This window comes from Cygnus olor, chromosome 1 (assembly GCF_009769625.2).
Source record: "Cygnus olor isolate bCygOlo1 chromosome 1, bCygOlo1.pri.v2, whole genome shotgun sequence".
NCBI lineage: Eukaryota > Metazoa > Chordata > Aves > Anseriformes > Anatidae > Cygnus > Cygnus olor.
In genome coordinates this window covers 205,941,969-205,960,889 of record NC_049169.1, presented here as the reverse complement: position 1 = coordinate 205,960,889, position 18,921 = coordinate 205,941,969, and the positions used below count along the sequence as shown (strand labels likewise).

The 18,921-nt window shown below is 46.9% G+C and overlaps 2 protein-coding genes across 17 annotated transcripts in view; one reads left to right on the top strand and one right to left on the bottom strand.

Moving 5' to 3' along the window:
* MYO7A (myosin VIIA) overlaps positions 1–2,436 on the top strand; it is a 94,226-nt gene extending 91,790 nt beyond the window's left edge. The window contains 1 exon segment of the mRNA XM_040544483.1: positions 358–2,436. Coding sequence (XP_040400417.1) covers positions 358–447 — 90 coding nt within the window. The 3' untranslated portion in view covers positions 448–2,436.
* A 509-nt stretch (positions 2,437–2,945) lies between these two features.
* LOC121063731 (serine/threonine-protein kinase PAK 1) overlaps positions 2,946–18,921 on the bottom strand; it is a 113,848-nt gene continuing 97,872 nt past the window's right edge. For 5 of the 16 annotated variants that reach the window (XM_040544487.1, XM_040544486.1, XM_040544484.1 and 2 more), the window contains 12 exons: positions 16,656–16,715; positions 14,992–15,090; positions 13,548–13,641; positions 11,839–11,984; positions 11,413–11,495; positions 10,408–10,558; positions 9,655–9,879; positions 8,699–8,856; positions 6,872–7,019; positions 5,655–5,737; positions 4,475–4,557; positions 2,946–3,991 (listed from right to left, as the gene is read on the bottom strand). In XM_040544487.1, the coding sequence (XP_040400421.1) occupies positions 3,960–3,991; positions 4,475–4,557; positions 5,655–5,737; positions 6,872–7,019; positions 8,699–8,856; positions 9,655–9,879; positions 10,408–10,558; positions 11,413–11,495; positions 11,839–11,984; positions 13,548–13,641; positions 14,992–15,090; positions 16,656–16,715 (1,362 nt within the window). In that variant the 3' untranslated portion in view covers positions 2,946–3,959. Of the gene's footprint in view, positions 3,992–4,474; positions 4,558–5,654; positions 5,738–6,871; positions 7,045–8,698; positions 8,857–9,646; positions 9,880–10,388; positions 10,586–11,412; positions 11,496–11,838; positions 11,985–13,547; positions 13,642–14,989; positions 15,091–16,655; positions 17,551–18,921 lie in introns of those variants that run through there. The other 11 variants (XR_005816171.1, XM_040544489.1, XR_005816172.1 and 8 more) reach the window with 11 other exon arrangements.

The following is an 18,921-nucleotide window of genomic DNA, read 5'->3' as shown; positions in this document are numbered from 1 at the left end:
AATCCTGACTTTGGCAGGCCAAAATTAAAAGTCCTGCTGTGTTGTTATTAATTTGGGGGGTTTGCATTATTTATGGCCATTTGAAAATCCACTCCCCTTCTAAAGCTCCGCACATCCTTAGTCTCAGCAGCCCCCTGGGAGAGACCCGCTCTGTAAATTGTGTTTGATCCTTGTGTCAGGTCCATATCGCCCAAGGAGAATTGTGGAAAAGGGAAGAAAGAAAAAAAAAATGAAAGGAAAAATATACCTGGAAACATATATATAAGTTAACGACTTGTAGCAAGCATGTTCAAGAGGCATGAGCCAGAGATCAAGCTGTGTTATAAAGGCAGGTAACATCTTCTCTCTTCTCACCAGGGGTACAAGATGGATGATCTTTTGACCTCGTACATCAGCCAGATGCTAACAGCCATGAGCAAACAGAGGAGTGCAAAGGGTAGCAAGTGAACTGCAAGAAGCCACTGGCAGGTGGCCATGGGGCTAATTCGCCAGCTGAGGGCTGTGGGTTACCCATGCAGCTGGGGGAGAACCTTTGCCTCCCAGATGTGGAAGATGAGCCGAACGCCGTCAGGGAGTTCGCTGGACTCTGACCTCGAAGGCTCCAATCCCACCTCCCCTTCGAGCGAGGATGACTATCTCTGACCTCCCGTCCTCCTTCCCCACCCTGCACCCCGACTCCACCTAAAACCTCAAAGATTTCCAGGGGACACCACTGCTCTCAGGCAGTGACTGAACAAAGAAACTCCGGCAGGACGTTTGCCTGAACCCAACAGCTGGCATCGCAAAGGCTCTGGGAAGAGGATTTGTGTGTGTGTGTGCGTGTGTGTGTGGCTTGGTTTGTGTTTTTATTTTAAGTAAAGAGAGAGCTATCCAGATGATAACGGCTTTCGGTGAGCTTACGGGCGTTTCAGGTTTGAAGAGGAGTAGCAGAGCCCCAGTCCATGCTGGAAAGGTGTCTGATGAACACTGCGGGGCTTGTTTTTTGACATCACAGAAGAATACACTGTGTTCTTAAGGACAGGAAGAAAAAGCAGGCTGGGAGGAGCACATTTTAACCAGGAATCAGAACAAACAAACCACTGATCGAACAGGCTAGAGTACTGAAGTGCTGTCCGTGCAATGCTGGAAATATTTAAAGAACAGATTTTAAAGTTCCGTTTCTTCTTCTATTTATTTTTTAAAATATTAAAAAGAAAAAAAAATATCCCGCAATTTGTGCTGGTATCTGGACGATGACTCAGGGCTGAGGGCGACCTGCAGGACAATTCCTCACCCTAGGATCCCCCTGGCACCGTGACAGCCAGTGACTGGGGCACATCTTCCCCAACCTAAGGGCTCAGCTGGAAGTGAAGCTCAGAAGATGTCATCTCCTTTTGCCCCCCTGTGTCTCGACAAATTAACCCTGGGAGGCTCTTTACTGCAAGCTTCAGCGTGGACGTAGGGATTTCAAAGTTCCTGCTCTTGGAAGATTGTGGCCAAGCCCATGTGCAGAAAGGGCTCTGATCTAAACAGGGACTTGGCCATCACAGCTGGAAAAAACTTAATGATTTTGTTGTGCTTTTGTGTGTGTTGCTGTATAAAAGGGCTCTCTGCCAGTCCCGGTTGGAGCCCGAAGCACTCTCAGAGAGCACAGGCCCATGATTTCAGTGGGTTTTTCTCCGTCTTTGGTTGGCCCTGCTGATCTGCTGGCTGGTTGTCCCATCGTCCACCCAACACCACGCAGTGTGGGGCAGCTCCTTTGGACCAGAGCTGGGACCTGCTGGCAGAGAGGAGGCTAAAGGCATGTTGTGTCTGGGGGCATGTAGGGGAAGGAGCATGGGGTGCCTTTCCAAAATCCAGGCTTCAGAGGAGCACGCTCCTGGGCAGGTGGCATCAGGAGGGGTGAGAAGTGTCTGCTGAGAGCTGATGTTGGTGTCACTAACCAGTTAAGCTCAAGTAACCCTTGCTGGGCTTACTGGGCTCAGTCTCCCAGCGCTGTGTCACCAGTAGCACTACCTGCCAGGCCACCAGGAGCACGGCATCTGACGGGGATACAGCAGTGGCTTTGGACGTCGGTCTCCCCACCAAAGCAAACGAAATGCTGCTTGGAGACGTCCACCAGCCAGCCAGGGCTGCTAGGAGATCCCCCTTACCACCACGATGAGCCTCCAGCCACCCCTGCCGCCCACAACACGCTCAGTAGACGATGCAGCCTAGCAATGTTCTCCAGTGCTGGTCTGGGCCGGTTTTCCCCCACCGCCACCCTCGTCCCTTCGTTCACAGCTCTGTTGGCCTCCCGTGCACCCCACCGTTTAGGGGGTGCTGGGACTCTGTGTGCGTGTGCCTGTGTGTCATATGTATTAGCATCTGCTGGCCTCTTTGTATTCACACCGAGCAATGTAACATGAAAAAAACGTATGTCCAAGTGAAATATTCTCATTAAAAGGCATAAAGTGGCTTGCGGGAGGCTGTCCTGCACTGTGCGGTCGTGGTGGTGGCTCCACGGGTGGGATCAGGGCCCCCAGGTCCTCAGCAGGGAGAGGACTTCTGGTGGAACGGGGCTCCTGGTGAGAATATCCGGCAGCGGGGAGCGAACCATCAGTGGACACAAAAATTAAGAAAATTAAGAAGGGGGGTAGGGAGCTAACACCATCATTAGGATCCTTTCTGCACGCTTCATAGATCTGGAGCTGCTCTACACCAATCCTTTTGCCCTTTTCCAAGGGAAGCTACTGCTTTTTTGCACATCTAGCCTCCAAAATACCTCAAAATTGCAAGCTTAGAAAGGTTTGAGTGCTTTTCAGCACAGTTAACTTTGAAACCCTGTACTTCCCTTTCACCTTTTATTTGTGATGATAAGTTTAATCAGCAAAAACACACATCTGAATGATGATGATCTGAATGCCACGTTCTTCCCCTTTCCCAATCCCCTGGAAGAAGAACAAAACAGGATTGGAGAGCCAAACTGTATTTAAAACATCACTTACAATTTACAAAAAAAAAAAAAAAAAGTGTTTTATTATCTGTTCAAGTAGAAATGTATGGCTTAAACCTGGAGATGTTCACATCTCCCTTGCAGAACAAGGCATGGAATTCCTTCCCCGTATGTGCCAGCAGCCACCGGGAGAAATGAAAATCGGAATAAATCCCAGGATGCAGAGCAGGTAACAAAGACCTTCCCAAGGGAAAAGCAAACAGGACACCTCGTGGAACCAGTTCACACCCAGCTCGATGAAGAAGCGTTGTGCTCCTGGTTACTGTCCCGGTAGTTACATGGCCAAGGCACCAAGAAATCCTTTAGCATCTGTGGAAAAATACTCCCTCACCCACAGCCAGGGTGAAGTCTGTCCCATTTGGGTTTATGGCAGGACTAGAGGAGAGGAAAGGAAAGCCTAAGCTGTCCCTGCCTGTGTTATGGAGAGGCACAGACCCTGGTGAACCATCCAGCAGCACTTGACCATCGTGGTGGGGCTGGTGAGCTCCTGGGGCTGGAGCAGACGTGAGAGGAGGAAGGGAGTGTGTGGACAGGAGACTGGAGAAATGTGGACAACCAAGGGCAAGGAGGACGAGAGGGTTCTCAGGTTTTTGCAGCGAAGAGAAAAACAAAGCTGCACAAACAGAGGGCTTACACACTGCAGGAGGGCTTACAGGATGAGATACAAGTGGTCTCAGAGGGAAATGGTGGTTCCTACATGAATACTGCCAGGGAGGTTTAATCCTTTCACCATGGTGCACAGCTTCGTCATGGACGCAGCCCCACCTGTGCTCCCTTACACCCCGGGGGATCCCTGCCAGGCATGGGACTGAGAGGAAAGCAACATGAGAACAAGGTCAGTGCACATCTCCATCGGGGTTGTGGTGGCAAATGGCTCCCCCTCGCCAGGCAGGCTGCTGTTTGCACCGCAGGAAGGGGCAGCAGGGCAGGCTTTGCTCTCCAATCCTCTGTGACATGGCAGGTCTGCACCTCCTCCTTGCCCTCGTCAGGCCACGACAGCAGGCATGTTGCTGAGCTCTGCAACAGAAGACAAGCAGTGAGCTATTGACACACCTCCAGCTATTTTGCCAGCAGTCACGAGCAAACAGCTTGGCCAAAAAAAATCCTGCAGCCCAGGTTGGGTCATTTTGTCTGCTCCTTTAGTCCAGAAATCTGGCGCGTGGGGGTATCCCCAACAGACCCCACCTTGCCATGAGAGTGCTCAGTGCCTTTGTGTTCCCTTTTCACAGCATCCCAGAGCAATGCAGGTCACAGGGGACCTCTGGAGCTCCTTGGTCCAATCTCTGCTTGAAGCAGAGCTCAAGGTTACTCATGGCTTTGATGAAAAGTGATGTTCATCCCTGGGGAGGAACCACAGCACTGCACCCATGCTGAGATAACCCATCCATCCTTCACCACGACATGGGCACCCATCAGCAACCCACCCGGCAGGACCCCCGGTGCCCCCACAGAGGTGACCCCGAGCAGGATCCATCTCCTGCCCCCACTCACCCCGCTCACCTGTCCTGAACTTGTTGTAGGTGCCGCTCTCCAGCATCGAGCCACCATCGTGGGCACAGCAGGAGAAACTCCGCTCTCGCCACCTGCCAGGGACAAAGTGCTTGGATCAGGCCACTGCTTGCTGTGGTTCCCCCCGCAGCTCCCTAGAGCCCCGACCACCCTTTTTCTACTTTGTCAGGGCAGGACCTGGCCTGGTATCTGAGGGTTTGCTCAAGCTTTTAGTGAGAAAGGATCCTGATGCACAGCTGTGATGTCTAAGTGTCCACGTTTCACGTGTAAAAACAGCATTTTGAAGGCGCCTTTTTGACTAATCCCTCTCCAGCCTTCCAAAGCAAAAGTATAGCTGTCTCTCCTTTTCCACACCAAAGCACTCCGCATAACCACGCCATGCTTATAAGCAAGCCAGGCTGCTCACCCAGGCTCTTCCTGATCTTTCCCGCTGCTGTGACCTGCAGCAGAGCTGTGCTCCCAGCACCCCTGCAGAAAACAGCCCCGAGCTGGCTGGTCTGGTCCCTCCACCCACCCACAGGCAGGTGAAGAGCTGAGCCCAGCATCTCCTGCTGCAGGAGCACAGTCTGGTTTCTGATCCAACCATGGCAGAGCTGAGCATCCAGCAGCCTGACGCCAGTTTCTCCATTATTAAACATAGATAATGTCTTGGGCAGCATAGAAAGAAAGAAAATAGTGTCTGTGACACACAGATATTTCTGGGTATATTTCATATTTCCGATAGTTCGTCTGGGAGGATGGATTCCTCCGTGACTCTGATATATGCAGACAGAGACATGAGGTGCACAAATATTAACAATGAGAGCTCTCCTCCTAAGTTACATCCAATGTCCAAATAATCTGAATAGTAAAAAATAGAAAAATCAGTTCGTTTTCCAGCTTTGATAACTGGATTCTGCTGCTACTCTAAACACACCAAGTCTGCACTGAATCCTTTGGGTAGGTGACGTCTGAGTTCCCAAAAGGAAAGGGAAATATATAGCAAGCAGGAGCAGTGCAGAGGTTTTTGGAGACTTTAAGGCCTTTTTTTTTTTTTTTTTTTTCTAATTCTTGAAGAGGAAGATGTCCTCCAGAGCAGTTTTAACCCTTCAGGTCACTGAAAGCATCCCTTCATTCCTCCAAGGGGGACAACAGATCAGGCTAGCACAGCCACTAGCAGCTCAGTAGTTACCAGTGCAGAGCGAAGATGAGTGAGATGAGGAGCACAGAGGCCAGGTCCGTCAGGATCCACATGATGTTGTACTGCTGCGGCGTCTGGAAGAGAACAACAGAGGATGTGTCCAACACCAAGGACCCCAAAATACGCAAGAAAGCTGCTCTAGCTCCTCCTTGCTTCTTGATCATAGCAATTCAGCTCCCTGGTGTGCATGTGAAGTAATATCCTTAAGGTGTTTAAGGTATTTGGTGGCATTTTAAAGAGGTCACCTGCCAGTGGGTGTTGGTGCAAAATCATCGGTCTCAATAAAGACAAGTCTGCTGGGTGGCCAAGGAGACTGGACCACATCACAGTGAATACAACAGGTACTTGTTTGGACAGGCAGGCCCTGTAGTTTCCTTTGCTTCCCTACGACATTAATATCAACAGATGGCATTTGGTTGCCCCTGGAAAAACTGTACTTAAGTGAAAACCACAGAGGGGCTGGGCTGGCTCCTGCTTCAAGTCCAAGAGCATCTGAAGATTTGTCCTCACATCAGACCTCTCCCGCCCTCAGAATGGACTGAAATGATGTGGTTTTCTGGGTGGGAGATGGAAGCACTGTAAAATCTACTTCAAGAGCGTGAAAGCAGTCATTCAGAATGGTAACCTGAATGCAGGGACTCTGGTGAGACCAGTGCCCCAGGTGCTCCGTAGCCCTACAGATTGTCAAAGGCACAGTAGAGGGCAGACAAGCAATGTGAAAAGTTCCTCACAGCAAGAAAGGGTTACTTTTTTTTTTTTTTTTTTTTTTTTTTTCCCTTTGGGCTTGTGACAACAGACCATGTTGAGAAGGAATGTAGGAGTTCCTGGGATTTAGGAACTTCTGACAGCAATAAGGTTCTTTAGAAGCTTAGAAATTGAAATCCTCATGCAATATCCGCATGTACCCTCAAAGGCTCCTTCCTTTAACCCTAGACAAGTCTCAGTATGACTTATTTTCCCTCATGTCAGGCCTGAGTCTCCAAGTCCAGCCAACCACGGTTCTTCTCCATGGACCAAGAAGAACCAGGAAATGAGGGTGATGATACCTGGTATGGCTCACAGGAATGAGGTAAACCAGGTTCATGTTAAGTCCGTCTGCATGCAGAGGGACTTTATTCATCCACAAATCAGCCCATGGTCTCTAAAGGTAGCCATGAATATCTGCCCCCTATTTTGTATCCCGGGAACAAGAGAGGATCACTGCTTACCATGAGGAAGAGGGGCTGGCTGAGATTCTTCAGCGTGTGGACAGCATTAGTGGTCACAGAGTGTGCCCCCGAGCACCACGCCAGGGAGAAGAGCCACGGCTCATTGATCACATAGAGGTTGGTGGTGATGTTTGCCTCAGCGTATTTCCTTTAAAAGACCAAGAGGCAATTGCCTTCATTAAGAAAAGCAAGGAGGTTAGTACTTCCTTTGGGCTGAATCAAGGAGAGCTGGCAATTCTGTATGGCAATTCTGTCCTAACTTGCTATAGGACATAGGTCAGGAACAGAAAGGAAGCCCAACCAGCCAATAATCGGTTGATAATATCTAATTCCAACCCCTACATGGGCAGGGACACCTCCTGCTAGGTCAGGTTGCCCAGAGCCCCTTCCAACTGGCCTTGGGCACTGCCAGGGCCAGGGCACCCCCAGCTCCTCTGGGCAGCCTGGGCCAGGGCCTCAGCGCCCTCAGAGGGAAGAATTTCTTCCCAACGCCTCCCCGAAGCCTCCCCCCTGCCAGGCTCCAGCCGGTGCCCCTCGTCCTGTCCCCCCAGCCCTGACCAAGAGTCCCTCCCCAGCTTTCCTGCCCCCCCTGCAGGCCCTGGCAGGCCGCTGGCAGCTCTCCCCGGGGCCTTCTCTTCCCCAGGCCCACCACCCCCAGCTCTCTCAGCCTGGCCCCACAGCAGAGCTGCTCCAGCCCCTGAGCATCCTCGCGGCCTCCTCCGGGCCCGCTCCAGCAGCTCCGTGTCCTTGTGCTGGGCCCAGAGCTGAACGCAGCGCTGCAGGGGGGGCCTCCCGAGAGCGGGGCCCAGGGGGACAATCCAGCTGGGGGCTGCCAGCTCATATTCAGTATTCCACCTAAGAATGCATTTGTCATCTCCCAATAGTGTGTTTAAAATAATCTTAAAGGTCATTATTCACATTTCTTATGTTTGCAGCAACAGCTGGCCATTTGTGATGTCCTTATAAGTTACTGAAATTTAATATGAAGTGATACCATTTCTCTGTATAACACTAAGGGAATGTATCATCAGTATGAGCATTTGTAAATTTATCTACAGTCTGCCCAGGATTTACCCAGATTTACCCAGATGGATCTACCTAGCATTTTAAATGTTGGGAAAATTATCATTAAGAAAACACGAACATTATTATTATCCAAAGGGCTAAACATTTTCTTATACTTGTTTTTAATTATTTTTCAATGCTTTTGAGCATGGGAAAGAACAAAAAATCTTGTTTACAAAAGGAGAGCTGGATAGGTAAGACATTTCATGTGTGTTTTTAAAAATATCTGTTTATGTAAGACAACCATTTTGGAGAATCCTTCAATAAATGTGGAGCCTTCCATTGGAGAGATTACATTGTTCGTGTATCCCAAAAACAGACAATAATGAAGTCTCCAAAATACCATCTACAAGAGTGTTGTGTTCTCTCACCACAGCATTATGCACTCACACCGATGTTTGTGGAGGCCATAGGAGGTTAAAGAGTTGTTTGTTCATTCTCCATGGATGGCATGTGTAGAAACCTGGAGACACCCGCATCCTTCTAGTCAGAAAATCCTCAGATCCCAGTGAAGTAGATATGGACTTGGACAAGGAGGGGTGCAATTACATATGCTCCCTCTTGGCCCTACACGGGGTAAACAGTAGGAATGAAATAAGGTCCTTCAACTCCAAAATGTAACAGGGTTGGCCACTTAACCTAAAAGAGCTCTTGCCAAAAACGCTGTAGATCCTAGAGCTGGTCACTGGAGGGAGGCATTGCCACACGCATGAAGCAAATATCCTCTAGACAACAGTGCTTGGGGCTGAAACTGCAACCTACCGGATATCTTCACTGGACATTTCAGTGTAGGCCAGATTGAGTTTGACAATATTGTCCATCAATAGGTCTTCAACTGGGGCTTTAGTGCCCATTGTCTGCTGAAACCCGGGAGCAACAGAGTGAACAAAGGACCTCATATCATTCTCCAACCATAAGACCTGCAGGCAACAAGAGGATTTGGTGAATTCACAGTGAGCTCACTAATATGCCATGCCCTTCACACAAATCCAGTAAAGATAAGATCTTAAGGGGCTTAACCCAGCCTGTCAAATGATATATTTCTTGAAATGATCAAAGCACATTTAGATTCAGGGTTTAAATTTGCAAGTCACTTTCATCAAGAAATCAGTATTCACTGTTCCTTCTTATCGACTTGAAATCAGTGAGAACATTTCACACAGCCCAACAAAAGATGCGGTGTTTGAAATGAATGAAAAGGCAGCTTTGGTGAATGGGAAAGGCAACAGAAAATACCCTGTTCTCCCATTATCCTAGCATGGGAGCAGATATGGAGCAGCCTAACTCTGGACATCAATGGATATAACCTGCTCCACAGGGATTTAGCATCTATCCTAAGCAAGGAGTTAACAGTGAGGGAGGAAGGCAATAAAGCTCCCAGCTACTTTAATTTAAACCAGGAGTTTCTATGCAATATATAAAATAAGTATAGGTGGCTTATTAGGGTGTAGGCTGACAATTATCACAATGATGAAAGGACACAGTTAGGGGCCTAAGGCATCACCTGGTATATCTACACTTTCTGATTTCCTGTGTTGCTGTAGCATTATGCCACTTTGTACCCGCTGAGGAACTGATAGTAGAAGTATATTCCAAATGATGCCTCTGAAAACAATTGGGATGCAAGGGGAAAGACTGCATGCTCGTGAAGTCACGCCAAGTATGACCCCAATTCAGAGAACAAGAAAAAGGGATACAAAGAAGAGCGGCCAGCCTACCAGATGGGGTCTAATCCCCGACTCATTGAGGATGACTTCCAGGGTTCTGTTGATCCACGAGTACCTGTAAGGATGTTTCTCTGGAGGGCGGTAGAGATCAAATATAACAAGTTTATTCTGACTGTCTGCGAGGCGCAAGAAATTACTTAGCTTGTAAATTGACTGATTCATTGCCTGGTTTTGATCTGCCCTTGACAGTGAGTCCATGCATGAAAAGGGTTTGTCCTAGAAACAAACAGATATAAAAAGGAAATCAGTCAGCCAGTCATATCTAGGAGTAAGCTGCATGCAAACATTTCATATCTCTGTGAGGGAAAAAGTTTGGCATCAACCCTCAGTAGGTGAGGATATTCTATTCTGCTTAGCTCTTCTACCTGAGAAACATGAATAATTAACCCAGATGACACTGCTTCTGGGACATAAATTGTGTAGCTAGCTCTGCTGTGCTGCTCTGTCCCACCATGTAAGCCGTATTACACACAGCACCTTGCACAAGTACTTGTTTTCTTCTTTCTCCAGACCATCTGTTCTGCTGCTGCCATGATAAGGAGCTACAACAACACCCACCAGCCAAATAAAATAGGTCTCCTAGGCCTAAAGGCCAAAAGGACAAAGCAAGGAGACCCCAGCTGAATGACTTCTACCGACTTTAAGTGTGGGCTCAAACAAAAGTTTCTCTCCTAACTTTCATACTAATAAGCTGTAGCCAGCCAGTGTCTCTTCTACAACATCACAGTCATTTATGGTGCTTACCTTAAGGAACCATGCTCCAGCATTCAACTCCTTCAGGGTATCCCAGGAGAACAAGGCTGCATTTTGAGCAGTGTCATTGGGATAGACCTCCCTGATGTTGGTTGTCCTCCTCAAGGTGCTGTCATGCATGAGGAAAGGAACGCCATCGTAGCTGTTGGAGAGCAAGAATTCAGGTCACCTGGAGTGGAGATTGTTCATGGCATAAGCAGAGTCAAACCAGGTGAGAACAACGTGTGGGCCACCATGAATGCAGCAGTACAGCCTCCCTTAGAGCAGAGGGTAGGGTAGGAAAGAAGGCTGACACTCAAGATACCAAACTATTTCAAGCTTGAATATTTCTGGGTGACCTTGGTGAAGCTGTACCTCACTGTGACTCGTTTTCCTCAGGGGCAAAGTGGAGATGGTGGCATTTATGCCTGCCAGCCCCTAAAAGAAAATGGGTAGTAACTTGTGGCCAAAGGTTCTTTTTGCTGACACCAGAGTGCTTCTACAGGTTTCAGAGGACTGAAGTTTAAATGGATAGAAAGGCAAAATTCTCTTTTATAGAAAGGTCTTTATTAATAGAACACCTAAGTATTAGTATTTTAGTTACTCAGTGCCTGGAAACTGCTCATCCTGCCCAGTAGGTTAGAAGGTCATGGCAAAGAGTCCCATACACAAAGGTAATTAAAGGTCTAATAATTATATCAATGATGGCACAGGTCTAAATACAATTTTCTGGTGGTTTCTAGGCCTGATAAAACCTTCGCTGAGGCCTGGAAGTCAGACTACAGTAGGAACTTGTCTCTGTATGTTGCAAAAGTATTTAAAATATACTGTAGAAATGATGACTGTTAGATAAGAGCTTATTGAGAAGAGCCATGTCCCACACCCCTTAGCATCATGCAGCAGCTGAGGGACCCTGTCCCAGCCGTTGGCAGAACCAAATTGCCCAAAATTACATGGCTCCAAAGGCAACTCTTAGAAGAAGTATCTGCTTTGGGATGTGTGATGTTTTCCCCTTACCTAATGGTGACATCTGTTTCAAGACCATCCCCACCATGTTCAATTGTCTTCTGAAATGACATCTCGGTGTTTTCTGGTGCCAGCTGGGGAAAAAAAATGGGCCATGAGCAGACTGGCTTTAGACACACTCTGGAGGACTCTGTAAATACTTTCTGTCTCTTTGTAACGCCTGTTTTGTATTAAAGGACCACCATTATCTTGTTAAAGTCTCCCGTTTGCTTTCTTCCACCTTAGCCACCAAACCCACCATGTCTCTCAGGGTTCCCGGTTAGCAAACCCACAGAGTGACCATTTGGCACGCAGTTCCAAACTGAAATGTCTCCCTTTCCACCCTCCATTGATTTCTTGGGGGGGAAAAAATGATGATGATGAAGGCAACAGCACACAGGATGAAGAAATGATGTAAAATAGCTTCTCCAAACCTACCATCGGTGCTCCGCGGTGTCCAATGAGGGCTGGCTTTGGTCCAAGTGTCCCCACCTCTCTGATGCAAGGAGAGTACATCCCCAGAGGTATCAAGAAAAGAAAGAGAAGGATAGCCAGGTATGGACCAACAATTACCACCTGAACAACTGCAAAAATTTGAAGGAGGAATGCTAGAGTTAATCCATTTGGTAGCACAGCGTTTGCCTTGCAGCCTGACTTTTAATACAGCCCTCCAGCTAAGTAACTGTTGGGCTTTGTCCCATCCCATTTTCCATCCCTTCTTCCCCTAATTTTCACCATCTGTCCAAACAATACAGTCCAGGACAAAGAAGGATTTGGGCTGTTTAGGCTAGGATTGCAAGTTTTGTGCTGCAATTGCATCTCACTATGCCTTCCAGCAAGACACAGCCTTCATTTCTTTTCCATTAGAGATGATGCAATGCAATTTCCCCCACCTGTAGAGGAATGATCCTCAACAGAAGGATGCTTTTTTTTTTTCTTACTCAAATAAGAGCAGGCAACATTTTAAATTTTAATACCCAATAAAAAAAAAAAAAAAAAAAAAAAAAAGAAAAAGAAAAAAAAAGAAAAAAAAAGAGGAGGAACTTTTCTCCTTCAGCTGTGCTCCATCCCCTCTAGGTGAATGCTTCCCTGGTTCCTTCAGACTGCTGTCAGTGGCTTTCTGTACGTTACATGCGGTCTCCTACTGACACTGACTGCATCTCAGAAACCTGCCAACTCATTACCTATGGTCTTTGGAGTCTGTTGACATATTACTCAAGAGTCCCAGTGGGCAACCTTCACCTCAGAGAATGAAACAGTTCCTCTGAGAAGCACCTATGCACCAAAATCGCTTATTTAGGTGGGTACCACCACCCCTCTGCACACTGTATTAGTGGCTCTGAAAGAACTTGGGGTTACACCAAGTCAATGTATTGAGTTGAGTGACCATTAGGCACAGTGGGTTGTAAAGTCTTGGGTCCCAACATGTTCCTCCCTACCCCCAGCTGCAGTTAAATGTAGAGAAATTCCTAGGTAGGAAACAAAATGCTCCCACCAGCACATTCTGTCTGAAGTCAATGGTTTCTGTTACAAATCAACATCTGCAGGTGGGTGTCATGTAGACAACACTGGATATATGGAGAAACTGGGTCAGAGAAAAAGAGCCAGAGCCAGGCTCTTCTGCAGTTGTTCTTGACTCCTTGCCCTTACACTTCTTGGAGCTCTCAAAGGGATAACACCAGGAAAAGAAAGCAAAATTCCTTAACAACCAATCTGAAAGCTCTTTTCCCCATCTCATCTGGCTTCTCCTAAGATCCTCTAGTATGGACTGACTTTCTGAGACAGTGAAACTGAGCATAGCAATTTCAGACACTGGCTGCTCTCTCCTGCAAAATTCTGACCAAATTTCCATGCATGATCTAGAACTTGGGGACTTTTGCTAATCTCCTTATCTTTAGGGCTTGTCACTACCTTGGTATACACCAAAACTCTGCAAGGTAGCATGCAAATCACTAACAAATATGGACAGGCCCAGGACAGTGCATAGGCTAAGCCCCAGCCCTGCTAATTTCTCTGGAATACTCAAAAACTAAAATTCAGCTCTAGCTGGAATGTGGATGTGGGAGGAAACGGCTCCTGCACGCTTCATTTTCCACACTGATATGTGTCTTTTGTCATACAGGGAGCAGGAAGCAGAGCTACTGTACCTTTCTTATCTGCTCTGATGGCATACAGAGCCATGGGCCAGGAGAGGAGGACCATGACGGTTATTGCCCCTATGTGGAGATAGGGGGCTGTGATCTGGCAAGGAGAAAAAAGGATTTTATTCAAAGGATGAAGTGTGGATACAGACAGAAACAAGCCCCAACACAGCTGCAGCCTCCCACATAGATGGTCTCCTGCTGTGGACATCAGCAGTTTATCTTTCCCACACCCAGGCTGGATCCACAAAACACCTCTTGAGTCAGGGGAGAGAGATGTGCCTGACTGGTTCCCCGCACTGAGGAGTGCTCCTCACTTCAGTATAAAGCTCTCCTTTCTTCTCAGCCAACTGAAAGGGACAAGTCTGTCCTTGTCCAGAATAGTTTGGCGAACAATGAACAATCACCTTTACTACTACGTCATAACCTGTGAACATCTCCCAGAGAGCAGCAGTTTTAATCCAATCTAATCCAATCCAATCTTATCCATGTAACAGTCATCTCCACTGAAACTAAATCATCAATCTAATGTCAACAAACTGGAATTTCCTCAGCCTTTCCTATCGCTTGGTCCATGCCCAATTCTCTAAAATTTAAGGTTTGGAGAAAGCAGAAGTCATTGAGAGATGTCATTGTGTGTGATACTGTCTGCCCTGGACACCTGATCCCAACTTCTTTTGACCAGAAGCAGGATGCAGTTGCATAAACAAAGGTGCCACCTGAGATGTCCAGGATATTTGAGATAGTTATGCAGGGCTAGTGGACAGGACACAGGATCTGCTAAAGACTTGTGCCATTTGGGAACAGCAGCAGGAGGCCAGGTGAAGCATCTCAAAGGGCATGAACACCCAAAATAAATCACACCTGTGGGAAACCCAAAAGATTTTGTGTCTCCTTCTCCCCATCCTCCTCCCCTAGAGTCTGGAAAGGGCAGGAGAAGCTGACACTTTCTCTTTACCTTTGCCAGTGCATTAGCCCTGATTCCCATCCTCAGGGGATGAAGCTCTTCTGGGTTGTAGGAGACTGAAATTGGGCTAATGCTAAAAGCTGCTGAACTGGCATGAGCTGAGTAGGGATTGAATTCTCGCTCCAGTAACCCCACCTGCCAAAGGGATCTGATTTACCTGCCCTCAGCACCTGCTAAGTAACAGTGCACTTACAACAGGTTTGCCAAAAAAAAAAAAAAAAGGAAAAAAAAAGATACGACTTCCCCAAATGAGACGTGTTGCATCAAATGAATAGCTTGATACCAAACCTCAGGTCTTGGCTTCCTTCCTTCCTATGGGAAATGTTAAGTCTTAATAAAAGTTTATGCAAAACTGCACAGACTGCCAGGAAAACCCATGTGAAAAACATTTACCGTATGGAATATTTTCCACTGATTGCCACACAATACTTCAAGAAACCAGTTGTTTTTTTCAAAGAACCTCCTTTCAAACAAACCTCTTACCTGGAACGAGAGGCGGACTGTTTTCCACTGATCTCCCCAGAGTACAGATAATATGAAGAGGGCTGTGATAGAGAAGCCCAGGACAAGAAAAGTCCCAATCTGGGGAGACAAAGAGGACATAAATAAGCTTTGGCTTTTCTGCATAGGGTGTGCAATCTATTTGCCTAACAGGCTTCTTTAATCAGCTTGGACTCAATACATTCGGGATGCACAAGCTTGGCTGTGCCAGTTCATAGACAAAGAGATCTAATGGGACTAAAACCAGACCCAGTGCTATAGATTGGATTTTCTGTATGGCAAAACTGATTTTACAAGTTAAGTACCTAACCTGAGTCAGCCCTCAAGGCTCCCTCTCTAGTCACGGGAGAAAGAGAGGAATTTACAGAGGTGATCCATTTCCACTTGCTTTACGACGAGAGATGCCTCTCTCTGTCTGTTGATGCAGATGGAGCCTAGATGAACAACTATCATTAAATCCTGTAGTTGGTTGAATTCAGAAGCACCAAGTTAAACCCAAAAGAGACATCAGCACAGCTTCTTTATGCTGAGTTGCTTTGGAACAGGCTTCAGCAACTGCAAACACTTCTGTAGTTCAGAAACAAGAATTTAATCTTTAACTTAAAAAAAAGTGAAGGGGCAGCTCATTCTGTGCTGTGACTTCTTGCCCAGCTTGGTACCAAGCAGTTATGATGGCAGGCTCTTCCTGGAACATCATCTGTCTGCTGAGAACTAAACACAGGTAGAAATTGGACCAAGGCCCTAACCAGTCTTCAGGGAGATCCTACAGATCAGCATCCTAATAATCAGTCCCTAATCTCTTCCACATAGGGATGCAGTGTTGGTGTTTTCCACAAATTGCTCTACAGCTTTCTGGATCTTCTGGAAGCCCATTTTTGATAGTAAAATTGATCATTTCCACTGTGTAAATGAAGAAACAGAGGATCGAGTATTTTGACATTCAACTATTCCACTCCACTGCAAGATTTGCAATCTTATTACACTTTCCCCTAAGCTTCATGGCTTATTTTTTAAAAGCCTCACCTGGCTTTCAAGAAGTTCTTAAGAAAGGTGGTTTCTAAGCATCATTTTGCAGCAACAGCTCCCTGAGTAGTTGTTTCTATGCCTTCCAAACTCCACATGGCTTTTCCAAAACCACCCCAAGACCAAAAGACACGGGGCACCAGGATGCCTTGGAAAAGCCAGGTTTCTGTTCTGCAGAGGAAGCAGCCACTGTTTTTAAAGCTCCTGGATCCTGCTACAGGGATTTACACCGTGCTCCTCATGGAAACTTTGCCTTTGTCTACATGCAACCACATGTAGACATGTCAAATGCAGACATCCTCACCTCAATGAGTCACCACGGGCTCCTTTTAGAGTCAGTGGGGAAAAAAGGTACTTTAGGTGTGATTCATCTCATCTCAGTTTAAGTGTCTATGACCAGCTGGATGATTTCCATCCTCGGAGGGTTCATTTCCCTCATCTGACTGCACAGGGAGCTTGGGGTGATTAGCTCACTTGGAGATATCATTAGTATGGATATTTAAAACCTCCTAAGATTAACCTCCTCCCTCTCTCCTATGATCTAAGCTGTTTTGCATGCAGGGAAACACCACAGGCTGATTGTTTAAAGCACGGTTAGGGTTACCAGAAAACCCTCTCCCCACCTTGTGACTCCAGTGCAGGTACAGCTGCTGACCTTCTGCAAGCAAACACATCGCTAGGACCTGGGAAACCAAGAAGAGATTATTTGCACCCTGGTACAAAATGACAAAATGAGGCATTTCTGGAATTATTTTTGTATAGGGAAGTCACTTTACTCTAGGCCTTTGTGGACAATGGCAAGGCAGGACAGGTAGATGGAGAGAAGCGGTTATTGCTACAGTAAATATGTTCCTGAAATGGCCAAGCGCTCACCAAAACTGCCTTGTAGGGTCAAAACCTTCTCATGGGTGACAGATAGTTGAGCATTTTGGGGTACACATTTTGTGACTGCACTCTGATAGATAGAATATGGCCTGGGCCAGCAGCCATGACATGAAAAATAGAGCAGCAACCTTACTTTTTTTCTATGTATTTGTTGTCACTAAAGGCACATCATCCATGGGCGACAGCTCAGGGAATAAAAGTCTCAAAAAAAAACAAAACCACAAAACAAACAAACAAACGAACAAAAAAACAGAGCAGAGAGCAAAGGAAAGCACACGGTGACAGTAATTGCAAGAAATGCAAGAAATGCACATCTCAGAACATGGAAAACTGCCTTGGAGATTAAAGACCTCTGGTTTGTATTAGGTTAATTTTTAATCCCCAGCTGTGGCCCTATGGCTGGTGTGTTACTTTCACTGCTGGCAGGTTGGAGCCCTTGGGGATCAGGGTCCCTTAAGGCACAGCACGAACCCCAGCCAGGGCAGGGGACAACCTGAGAGGCCCTGAACACCAAGTAAAGGATGAGGAAAACCAGTCCATGGCTCTTCTGGAGACTAGCTTCAGGTTGTCACAGACAACTGATGAACCTGGTGATGAGTTTCACCAGCCCAGATGCCTTGCTGCTGTGCAAACACGTGGGTCTATGCTCAGGTGCATGGAGCAAGCTTCCCAACAAGTGTAAGGGACGGTCTGGGAACCAGTATCACCAGATATGAGGGTTTAGAGAAAAAACATCTGTTAGCAGTTATCAGTGCTCCACTGAGATGATAATTTAGGTCCTTGCAGACTGTAACACAGTGGGACTGTATGAAAGCAGGACAAAGAGATTTAGGGTAATAATGTGTTGGGAAGGGGAGCTGTTCTGAAACCCAACTATAAAGGAACGTAAGGTGTTTCCGACCCAACTGCAAATACTCTCTCTTTCCAGGATGATGCTGATTTGAGGCAAGATAAGCTCAGCAGAGAATACAGATCAGCCTTTAAGTGCAACTTGACATGTCAGCCTCCTTTAACTGAATCCTACACCCAGGACATGATGAGTAACCGCGGGAGCAGTTCACAGAGAACTGAATTACTGCTGAAGATCTTAAACCAGGCACATTTAAATAAGCCATTTTAGAAAAATGAAGGGAAAAGACACTTTCAAAATCTCCCCCTTTCAGCAAGCAATGTTACAAAGACTTGGTCCTTGCCTAAGGTGCATCCAAACGCCTATTTCAGAGGCCGTGCTCAACTAGACTCTCCCCTGCTACTCCTGTGTAACTTTCCTACAAAAGATGCAGCATATTTGGGGACGCCATTGGAGGAAAAGCTCGTTTTTATGGGTAGAAGTAACAGCTCATTACCAGCTTACAAGAAGAATAATCACCAAGTTTCATCCTCGGATGGTGAAGGAGGAACTATTGCAGTTGCTCCACTGGTCACTGGAGAACACGTCTTGATGGACCGGTGAGATGATGTGATGTGGACAAGATCTGTCCTCTGTGTGCTCTGGCTCCTCAAAAGCTGCCTCATGACCTGTCTGATCTGCTCTTCCATGGAGAGCAGCTGTGTTTAGCAGTGTCTCACACGGTTCCACCTACAGCAAGACTTCTTCAGGCCAAACGACAACCACCACCAGCAGGTCTGGCTCCTCCAAAGTGCTCCTACACATACCCTGGGATTCACTGCAATGGGGGCTTGACAGCACAAGCCAGGTTTCTACATTCACTTTCTGGCAAAAACATGCAGGCTTTCAGAGCTTCCATGATACCCCAGTCTCTCAGGGATGAAGGCTTGAGGTCACTCTTTGGACTTCAGTGCCAACATACAATTTTGAGTCCTCTTCTTAGCATATGAATGCAGGGGCCCCAGCACATCTGAACCCCTTTACATTACACAGTCACGAGTTACCGCCCCAAAACCCCTTGGAATGAATGTGTTTAACTGCAGAGAGGCAAATATCATCTTCTGTGTTTGAAAGACTGAACAAGAAAGTATTTTTCTTCTCCCCTGAGCCTGAAC